Genomic DNA, 11697 nt, shown 5'->3' with positions numbered 1-11697 from the left:
AAAAAAAAAAAAAAAAAAAAAAAAAGAAAAAAAGAAAGAAAAGAAAAAAATGAAGAAATTCATTTCATCATACTCGAAGGATTAATTAATCAAGAACAAACGAAGGGATCCGATAACCACACGATAATACCAGCAATTATTTCATCCTCGTGAACTACAATCGTAAAAAAAAAAATTCAAAACTTCGATTATAAAGAAAATTGACCGACAACGTTAAAAATGAAACGTAATATTCCATTATCGGACAATGGAGAAAATAAGTATCTGAAATTGTAGCTAATATTCATTAACCAATGGTTGTGTGACAACTGGAAATCACCACGATCGCGAATTGATGATCGAGAAAGGATGAGATTGATGATAGATTCGAGCTATTTTCTCCTTTTTAAAATGGTTTTTGTGCAACGATGAGGATATCGAATCGCGCGCCATAATTGTCTTGTGCAATTTTAACGGTGTTTATTGCATCCACGGATTCGCGGAAGAATCGATTTAGAAGGCGCGGTTAGGTTGCCAAGTAACGAAGGCTTGGTTGGTTTATCTTCCGTGAACTTGGTGATCGATATAGCGGAACGAAATATAGTGGTAAAATTCTTTTTTTAAGGTTTACGACTTTTAATGACGAAGAAAATTCTTATCTTTATCTCATCGATAATATTTAATTATCGTATATGGGTATACTTCAATAATTTTTTATGTTTTTGATCAACTATCTCAAAATTGCAAAATATGTAGAAATGAATCAAATGGTGGGCATGCAGAGCAATTTTGCGATATTTTGTCCAGAATGTAAAATATTATTAAAATAAAATATAGTAATTAATATTGGTTATATGGTTTTAAATGTCTATGATTTAAAAATTTGCAATTTATCGATAAATTATTTCGTATGATTATTATTATGATATAATAATAATTGAATTTATAACAATTATTGAAGCATTATTATATTTAGAATGTAAATTCTGCAAAATGTCTCATTTAAATCTGAATATCTAAATTTATCTGAATATCTTGAGAATTCAGGAAATATTAAAAAATATTTTAGACAAAAACTAAATGAGCATTTGATGACAAAGATATATAAAGATTAATTTTTTTTTAAATCATAGCTTCTTAAATACGTGAATCGTATAATAAAGCATCAAGTCATTTGTGCCAAAAAATCATTAATTCAAGATATATTTGGAAAGCTGAAAATCATAGTAAGATATCCAAGAATTGAAAAATTTTATATAGCATTTTATATAGAAACAAAATTGAGAAATTGTTTCATTTTTAACGAGTTTCTCAAAATATTTTGTATATAATTTATCATTATGATTCTCGAAATCATCATTTTAATTTTCAAAATTTATCATATGAAAGAAAAGGAAATCATGAACAAAATAATATCACTGATATTGTTTTATTTCTCTTTTATTTAATAAATTTTACAAAATTCAAATTAGAATATCTTCTAATAATAAAATTTTTTTAGCATAACTTAATAGTTTTTACAAAAAATGATTAACTACATCGATTCAATACTTAAAAAATTTTATAATGTCCACATATTCCTGATTTTCCATCAAAAAAAAAAAAATTAATTTTCATCTTTTTTCATATTCTACAAATTAATTAAATGAAAAAGAAATAAATAAAATTTTACTATCCAAAATAACTAAATGTCAAATATATACAATTAATCTCAAATCCACATTAGATTTAATATAAATTTTAATTTATAATATAAATTTTAATTTCAATTTTCATTACAGATGTAAATCATCCCGACGTGGTGATGGTATCGGTCGGTGAGAAACTGATCTTGCGATGCTCGTTGACCTCGAACACGGAAACGATCTGGTACAAAGGCGACGAAATATTTAAACCATCCTCACCGAGAGTACGACTGATGAAGCAGTCGTTGAGGTTCAAGTACATCGAGGCCGAGGATGCCGATTCATACAATTGCCTGATCAAATTGAACGCAACAACCGAATGGAGAAACGTGACGATACGAATCGAATCGTTGCAGAACGACGGATATCAACACGAAACTGAAAGTCTTGGTGGCCATAGGACTGAGGAGGAAACGAATGAATTAGAAATTGAAGCGAGAAGTTAGTAATTTTTGTATTCTTAAATTAAAGATTTTTAAATCTCTTTAATCAAATTAAAAAAAAAATTATTATTTTTAATTATTTAGATTGATTTTTCTTAAATAAATTCGAGAAATTTTTGTTCGATGATTAAAAAAATTTGTTCATAGAATTATGAAATTTATAGGATATTGTATTGCATTATGAACAATTATTTTTAAATTATTTTGGAAATCTATTTAGATATATAGTTTTTAAGAAATGGAAAGATTATAAAGAATTTTAATAATTAATATTAAATAAAAAAATTTAAATAAATTTATTTTTGGAATGTTGAAATATTGATATTGTTTTGTAGATCAAAATAAAGAAAAATACATCATGGATTAACTACAAAAATATATGAATGATATAAAAATGCATATGTAAAATTTAATATTTATTATTCTTTCTATTCTTCAATTTTTTTCACTTTTTTCTTTATTAATAAATTAATTTTAAATTATTTAAATTTGATTTATAAAAAGATAAAACAAAATATAAATATCTCTTATAAATTAATCAACAATCATTCTCTCTTAAATAAAATAAATTTTATTAAATTTTTGCGAATAATTCATCTTAAATAAATAAAAAATTAAAACAATTGACTTTATACTAAATAAAAAAAATATAAATTTTATAATTTGTTTTTACTTACTAGTTTTATATTTATAATTAATTATATAATTATTTCATAATTTTATATTTATATATATAATTTATATATATTTATATTTTATATTTCAAATTCAAATAAACAATTTAATTAAAATTTTGATAAAGTAAATAAAAAAGCTGGAATTATATTTGATTTCAGACTTGCCAGAAACACGATCGTTACATCTCGACAGCGAAAATGTGGAAGTCGATTTGGACAATGAGAAATGCGAGAATGAAACAGCCGGTGAGCATAATAACACCGCCCCGGAACGTGCCCCATCCTTCAATAAAAGCGTAGAAATGCCGAACGTGGTTGTGAAACCAGCTGGAAACATGTTACGACTACGATGCCCCAGCTTTGGAAATCCAAGGCCGAATATAACATGGTACAAAAATAACGAGGAACCGAAGAGGACACTGGGCACAGTGGTCATGTCCAAGTGGACATTCAGATTAGAGGACCTAGTACCTGAAGACAGTGGAAATTATACTTGCGTGGTGTGCAATTATCTGGGATGCATCAATCGCACATCCAAAGTTGAAATTGTCGGTAAGTGTCTATTTTTGTTTTTTTATTTAAAAAATAGGAGAATGAAATATAATGGAAAAGTGAAAATGCGTGTTTTATCTGAAATATAGCGAAATTTGTTTGTGACAAGTTTAGGATAATTTTAAATTTAAACTTTAGAATAAACAATAATATAATGGGTTTATGAAATTTTTAATAGATTTTTAAGATTTAAGGTATCAGGTTATAAATATATGAAATATGGATAATTAAAAATTTATGTTTATTGTTATTATTATTATTTAATTTTGTATTAAAATTTTTAATATCGTTATTATTATTATTTTAATATTGTATAAAAAAATTTAAAATTTAATTTATAAAAAAGAATAAAAGAATATTTTTTAAATGTTACGAAAATAATTTTACGAAATTAATTTTGTTAAAAATTTCACGAAGAAAATAATAAATTCCATTAAATTTTTTATATATAATCTGTTATTTATTTCATTGTTAAAATATTATCCGTTAAAAATTTTCTTTATAATTATATAATATAAAAAAACGTAGTAAATATTTTTAATTTCATCCATTTTTATATTATAATTTGCCAACCATTTTTCATTGCAAATTCTAATTATTCTAAAATTTTTCAGTGATCATATTGTTATATATTACTCACGTATTTTCACTGGAAACATTATCAAGTTTTCAAGTCAATTCAATTTCACGATACAAAGAGAAATCGCGACATCAAATCGTTCAAAATTTAATTTTCCAAATTTCATAAAATTTTCTTGTTTTGTATAGAAATTTCTAAATCTCCAGCTAATTTCGATTTCATAAAAAAAAATCATAAAGTTAAATCTTAACTAACTAAAGTTTAATCTGAACTTCCATAATTTTTTACTTGTATCCTGAGAAATAAAATCTATCCTGAGAAATTTCAAAATTTTTCACTAGAAACAAAACTAATCATGACTGGTTTCCATCGATCTCAAGATAGACAGGGATTGTCTTAAATTTAATTTTTCAAATTCCATAAAATTTTCTTGTTTTGCAAAAAAATTTCTAAATTATCATCCATCTTCGATTTCATAAAAAAAAAAATCACAAAATTAAATCTTTCTGAATTTTTATAATAATTTTTTATCTTTAAAACCTAATCTACAAAAGTCCCTAAAATTTTTTCACTAGAAACATTAGAAATGCCATCTTCGATTACAATGAAAATAAATCGCAAAATTAAATCGTGGTGAATTTTCATAAATCTATAGAGCGTTTTCCTCATAAACCATACATCAACGTGGATTTCCCGAAGAACGTAACCGCGGTGGTGAACAGCACGGTGACGTTCAAGTGTCCGATCGTCTCTGATCTCGAACCTTATATACAATGGCTGAAAGTAGTCGAATATCCTGGTGACCAAGAGAATTCACCGACCGGAATTCTTCTTCAGGTACAACATCGACTTGTTAAGATGGTGGAGGTTCCCCTGTCTTCTCGATGGATTATTGAAATAGTCTCTAATAAAATTAGTTTATAAAATGTTATAAACTATTCTACTGATACGTACGGGATTCTGGTGATACGTAAGCTGCTTGCGATATAATGATATCGGTAGTGACTAACGATGGTGAAGGAAATATTCGTTTCTTTTGGAATTCTATTTCAGGTGCTGCCCAATGGATTCTTTTATTTTGTTTTTTTAATGTTTTAACCGTGTCATATTATTGTATTCTTTCTTTTCTTTTCTTTGATGTCCTAATTCATGGATATTCATGGATATATTTCATGGATATATTTTTTATTTATAAGTTTTGAATCTTTCGGGATCAAATTTATATTTTAGTTTAACACGTGTAAAGATGCAATAAGAGATTAAAAAAAAGAATAATATTAGAATGAAAAAGAGAAGATCTGTCAGAAATTTTAATGAAATTTAAAAGAAATTTCGAAAAAATCTAAGAAAAATTTTTACAAAATCAAAAAATGCAAAAAAAAACATAAAAATTTGTTTGAATTTTAATCTTTTTCAATTCAGAAATACATGCATTTATACAATTTATACAATTCAGAAATTGCAAAAATGATAAAATTTTCTTCTACATTACTTCATATTAATCAAAAATGAAATCTAAAATTATAAATAAACCTAAATATATTTATCGATTAACTTCTTCCTTTTCAGTTTTAATGATCTTGAAATATTTTTTTGAAAAACATAATTTTGAATAATTTTTCTTCATATATAACAGGTAATTGGCTTTTGTTTTCGAGTTATTCTAAAAAAATCTTATTATATTGAATTTTGCCTATACATATATATTCAGGACAGTACAAGTAACAATATTGGACATCATTCTCAATTGTTTGTACAAACACGATATAATGAGTGGACAAATATCATCATATTTAGCATGTATCCATAGTAAACGTGTATTCCATGAATCCTTCGGATAATAATGATAATAAAATATAAAACAAATCTTGGGCAACTAAAATTACAATAACAAAAGATAATTTTCTCGTCTAAATACTATAAAATTGATAGATGAGGAGAGATAAGAAAAAAGAGATATATTCATCTATTCTTATGAAACTGCATGACGGCTTGTTCAATTCGTTATAATCATATTTATTTGCCTAAAAATTGTTAAAAATTATCGAAATTTTCACTTTTTTTTCTTCAAAACAAAAATGAAATAAAAAAGAATGAAAAATGAATAAAAAAGAAAGTGGCAATTATAATTATTGTATAAATATATGTAATGTAATTGTAAATGCAATATAATCATGTTATACTTTTTGCATGAAAATCGATATTCGAAAGTGTTTTCGATAGTGTTAAATTTGAATATGATATTTCTTAATTACCAAAGAAGAAAAGAAATAAACACAATATATATATCAAAAAAAAAAATTTTAAAAAAGATCCCATTAAAATCCAAAGAAGTTTCGAGAAGCTCAATCTTACATATATATGCATTTAAGTGGTAGTTGTATAATATAGTATCAAATTTTTGCTAACTCGAAAATAAAAGCCGACTATTATATCTAAAGAAAAAAATTAATCAAAATAAAGCACTTTATAATATATTTCAAACTCATTAAGATCGATAAGGAAAAAACTAATAGGAATATTGACAAATTACACTTATAATTTTATTAGCAAAAAAATTATTTAAATAAAAATGTCAAATTATTTGAATGATATTGAAAATTATAAGTAAAAAAAGAAATTTGATCTCAAAGGACTTCTCTTTGTTTCTTTGATACTCGAGCTTGGTAAAAATGGTGGTTGGGTCTATTTTTCCTGTAGAGAGCGTGAAACACCGTCCGATACTGACCAGGCCACCGAAAAATACCACGGTTCTGATAGGAGGCAACGTTACAATGACTTGCGAGGTTCTTTCGGCCGCGCACCGCCATCTTGAATGGTATCATGGTTATCACACCTCTTTATCTACTGTCAACAAAACCAATCAAAGTTTCCGGGTGGAGGTCAAGGTGGGCACGTAGAATTATTTGAAAATGCATGAAACTATTTGTCTCTATGCTTCAGCTTTCTCTATCTTAAATTTAACAATAAGAACTTCGAAATTCAAAGAGACTTTTGCTATTTTTGTAATTCTTCTTCGAAACTCTCGAAAAATATATAAATAATTTATGTAATAGTTTAACAACAACTAATATTATTATTAAATTGTAACTTTTAAAAATAATTTGTGATAATTTGAATCTAGATTGTTGATTTATTAAAATTGGATTTTATAATACAATAGTTTAAATAGAAAAAAAATGAAACATAAAAATAGGAATGTAATATTTTCCAAGCCAAAGAAAATTTTTAAAATTTCGAAAATCAAAATTTATTAGTTCTTATAATATATTATTGTTTAAAATTTTAAATGCAATCGACATAAAATAAAAAATCTTTTATAAATATTATAAAAGTAACTATATATAATAAATGTATATATAAGAAACTATAAAATAAATAACAATTTATGTGTTTCAAGCAAAAATTTGATTTTAACATTTGATTTCAATTAATTACTTAGCAAGTTTTAATTGTAAACAATTTTTGATATTTTTATTATTTTCAAATTTTTTGATAATTATATAATAATATATAATTTTTATTCATTTTTATAATACATATAATATCTATATTATAATTTATTATAATTTTTGACAAAATAGTAGAATTTTTTTAAAAAAAGAAGAAATCTCAAATTTTTAAATTAAAGTTTCAAAGAAACAAGTTTCGACTTAATTAATCTTCAAGTTCAAAGATACTATATAAGACATCAAAATATTTATAAAGCAATAATTGTAAAATAACTATCAGTTTTTTATTATTATTTATTATATTTTGTTTTTATTATTATTAAAAGATTCAGATTGTATTAGAGTCTCTGAAGAGATTAATAATAAATTATTAATAAATCGACTAAAGCTTTTTCTCTTAAATAATCACTACTTAAAACTTATTTTGATTTCTCAATTTTCTGAATTATTCTTAATTAATAAATAAATTAATTTAAGCATTTTTGAATAGGCTGAAGGCGCAGAAAATCCGGAAGTACTGAAATTGTATAATGTAACAGAAAAAGATGAAGGCTGGTACACTTGCATAGCGCAAAATGCATTGGGAGAAACATTTAGCAGCGCTTATCTTCGAATAGTAGAATGTAAGTATCAAAAACTTCAAATCATATTATATTTATGCTTACTTTAATTATCATATCATACATTATATCATTTATATCATACTAATTATAACATATTAATTATATTGCATATTAATCAACCATTATATCATTGTGTCATATGTATCATATTGTAAACAATAATTAAATATTAATGATCAATATTAAATAATTATAATGATATTCAATCATTATAATTGATTAATAGTAATATTGTATTTATATTTATATTATATCATTTTTTAATAAATCATTATATCATTATATTGTATTATTTTTAATTATATCATCTTAAATATTATATATTATCTATATTTAATATTTGATATTAGTATATCATTTATATTTCATTAAATTATCTTATCATTCATATTTGATTTAAATATTTCTTCATTCTTCATCAGCCTTGGAAGATCCTGGAATACCAATAACAGCGAAACCACAAATTCTGGTAAACGTTCTGGCCGCAGTTCTCTTCATTTTCTTCGCCGTGGGCGTAGTAGTCGTCATATATATTTTCCACCGTTTGAAACGCGAGAAGATGAAGAAATTGTTGGCCATAGAAACGGCACGTGCCGCGGTCGTGACACAATGGACAAAGAAAGTGATTGTGGAAAAACAAAATTTGGTGAACGCCCAAAATGTTCAAGAACCATTATTGATGCCAGTGGTAAAGATTGAGAAACAAAAATCGACGGTAGCCGCAGAGGATAGTAATGGAGGAAGTATATCAGAGTACGAACTTCCGGTGGATAGCGCTTGGGAATTGCCCAGAGAACATTTGACTTTGGGTAATACTTTGGGCGAAGGTGCTTTTGGAAAAGTGGTTAGGGCACAAACCAACACTGGAAAACCTGGAATACCTTGTGTTGTTGCTGTAAAGATGTTGAAAGGTAAAATTTTTTTTTTTTTTTAATTTTTAATTTTTATTCTCTAAAAAAAAGTCAATATTCTCATGTACTTAAAATTATACTCCATGTACACAAATATAAATATTGTAAATATAAACTTTTGAAACTTAATTTCAAATATACTATCAATAAAAAATTATTTAAAAAATAAATTTCAAATATTTTCTAACATATATTTATAATAATATCAAATTTTTATATATTCTAAACTTCGAATTATATAAAAATCATAATCTCTGTTATGAAAATTATATTTTGTACCAGTCAATATCATTTATCCAAACTTAAAATTAAGCCAAGAATCAAAATCTATATTAATCCAATCACCAATTCTTCCATAGAAGGACATACTGACGCGGAAATGATGGATTTGGTATCCGAGATGGAGATGATGAAGATGATCGGCAAACATGTAAATATAATCAATCTATTAGGCGCTTGTACGCAAGGGGGACCATTGTATGTGGTCGTAGAATTCGCCCCACATGGAAACCTCCGTGATTTTCTACGGGACCATAGACCTTCCTCGGGATACGAACCAACGATTGGTCAAGAACCGAAAGAGAAGAAGACTCTCACGCAAAAGGATCTCGTGTCATTTGCCTATCAGGTAGCTAGAGGGATGGAATATCTAGCGAGCAGGAGGTGCATCCATAGGGATTTAGCTGCCAGAAATGTGTTAGTCAGCGACGAATACGTGTTGAAGATCGCTGACTTCGGTCTGGCAAGGGATATTCATTGTCACGATTACTATAGGAAAACCACAGACGGAAGACTTCCGGTTAAATGGATGGCACCTGAGGCTCTGTTCCATCGGGTCTATACCACTCAATCTGATGTGTAAGTATATCGTATTATTCGATTATTGAATTAATGAAAAAATTCTATCAATTTTTGATAAACAATTTCATATAGATCATACATCAGTTATGATGAATTTATTTTATGAGAATCGTATTCTATTTCATAAAATATTCTATCTTATTGTGAAATGTTACAATATTATTGTTTGAAATGTATAGTGAAATTAAACTTATATTATCTTTATCATATTGCTTTATTATTTCACTTTATTTAATGCAAACTTCAATAATTTTAACAGATTTTTTTAAATATTATAATTAATAAGACTAAATAATATTTTTGTGTTTATTTTGGCTTGTTGAATTAGTTTTTCAAATTTTTATTCCATAATATTTCAAATATATTAATATTCTATAGATTAAACAAATTATAGCAATAAACGTAAAGTTTAGATATTCATATTTTATGATGATATAAATGCAATTACTTCTAAAGAATATTACAAATAAATGTTATATATTATTTGATTTATTAAAAAACAAGATAATATTATTTAAGGATAATAAAATTATTAATATATATAAATTCTCGAAAAATGTAAAAAAATATTAAGTATTTTTAAATGATTTAAAAATATATTGGATATATTATCAATATATTGACTAACTCAAATGTCGTAGGAATTATTACACGTCTTAAATTTTATTTTCCACAAAATGAAAAATAATTTATTGTATGAATAAATAAAAAATATTCCATCTGAATATTGAGTATTTTTCACAATGTCTATATATTTTATTATTGATATTTCGAAGAAAAAAAATCTCAAATTCTTATAAAATAGTGGAATTATTTATTTTTTCTAAAATATTTAGTTATATAATTAGATATATTTATATTGTTTTAAGAAAATTATTTATCTTTTTTAAAATATAAATATTTTAAGAAAATTGTTACAATATTTTAGATGGTCGTATGGAATTTTATTGTGGGAGATCATGACATTAGGTGGTACTCCCTATCCATCCGTACCATCAGTAGAAAAATTATTCCAATTATTAAGAACTGGTCATCGAATGGAGAAACCACCATGTTGTTCTATCGAAATGTAAGCACAATTCAGAATTTATTATATCTTTCCAAATGTTTATATTATTTGTTTATTAAAAAATATTATAATAAAATTATTATAATAAAAAAATTATTAGAATGAAAATATTAACTTATTATATTATTATAGATACATGTTAATGAGGGATTGTTGGAGTTACCAGCCCAACGAACGACCAATGTTTGGAGAATTGGTCGAGGATCTCGATAGGATATTGACAATAACTGCAAATGAGGTAAGAAATATTAATTGTAAAAAAGATAAAAGACTCTTTGATAAAAAATTCTTTTTTAAATTGTTATATTATTGAATTTTTTCTTTTTTATTTCTACTTTTTTCTTGAAAAAAATTCGAATTTTCTAAATGTTAGATACGATTCAATAATATTTAAAATAAACTCAAATTTAAAAACAAATCATTGTTATTTTAGGAATATTTGGATCTTGGCCTTCCACAACTAGACACACCGCCGTCCAGTCAAGAATCGAGTGAAGCCGACGACGACGAAAGTGAAGAAAAGTTCCGCTACTTACTATGAAAATCCTACGAACGATCGGTTTTAGCCGAAGAATCTGTACAATTCTCATGAGAAGAAAAAAGAAAGATTCAGAAGATACAACGAACGATGAAGCGAAATAAATAGAAGCACGAAGAAAGGAAGAAGAATAAGAGTAACAAAGAAAACGAACGAAAATCCACGAAAAAAGAAGACTAGCCTTAAAGTTTTTTGAAGGACGCTGGTGAATGAAAATTATTCGACTGACCTAGCGAACACGCCAAATAATATAAATCAGTATTGACTTGTTTAGCGTATTTCGTAGAATTAAGGAAAAAGAAAAAGAAGAAGAAAGAAAAAAGGAAG

At 25.4% G+C, this 11697-nt stretch overlaps 1 protein-coding gene across 4 annotated transcripts in view; it reads left to right on the top strand.

Moving 5' to 3' along the window:
- The window catches only part of LOC102675256 (fibroblast growth factor receptor homolog 1-like), a 102229-nt gene extending 90746 nt beyond the window's left edge, over nt 1-11483 (top strand). For 3 of the 4 annotated variants that reach the window (XM_031514952.1, XM_006609046.2, XM_006609047.2), the window contains 9 exons: nt 1761-2105; nt 2944-3336; nt 6617-6804; nt 7859-7991; nt 8414-8902; nt 9262-9760; nt 10692-10832; nt 10965-11070; nt 11266-11483. In XM_031514952.1, the coding sequence (XP_031370812.1) occupies nt 1761-2105; nt 2944-3336; nt 6617-6804; nt 7859-7991; nt 8414-8902; nt 9262-9760; nt 10692-10832; nt 10965-11070; nt 11266-11373 (2402 nt within the window). In that variant the 3' untranslated portion in view covers nt 11374-11483. Of the gene's footprint in view, nt 1-1760; nt 2106-2943; nt 3337-4571; nt 4754-6616; nt 6805-7858; nt 7992-8413; nt 8903-9261; nt 9761-10691; nt 10833-10964; nt 11071-11265 lie in introns of all 4 variants that reach the window. The other variant, XM_006609048.2, reaches the window with a different exon arrangement.
- Nucleotides 11484-11697: the final 214 nt, after the last annotated feature.

The sequence above is a fragment of the Apis dorsata genome, unplaced genomic scaffold, assembly GCF_000469605.1.
Source record: "Apis dorsata unplaced genomic scaffold, Apis dorsata 1.3 scaffold_52, whole genome shotgun sequence".
In the NCBI taxonomy this organism is placed as follows: Eukaryota; Metazoa; Arthropoda; class Insecta; order Hymenoptera; family Apidae; genus Apis; species Apis dorsata.
The sequence above is the reverse complement of the archived record's forward strand: the minus strand, read 5'-3'. Positions and strand labels throughout refer to the sequence as shown.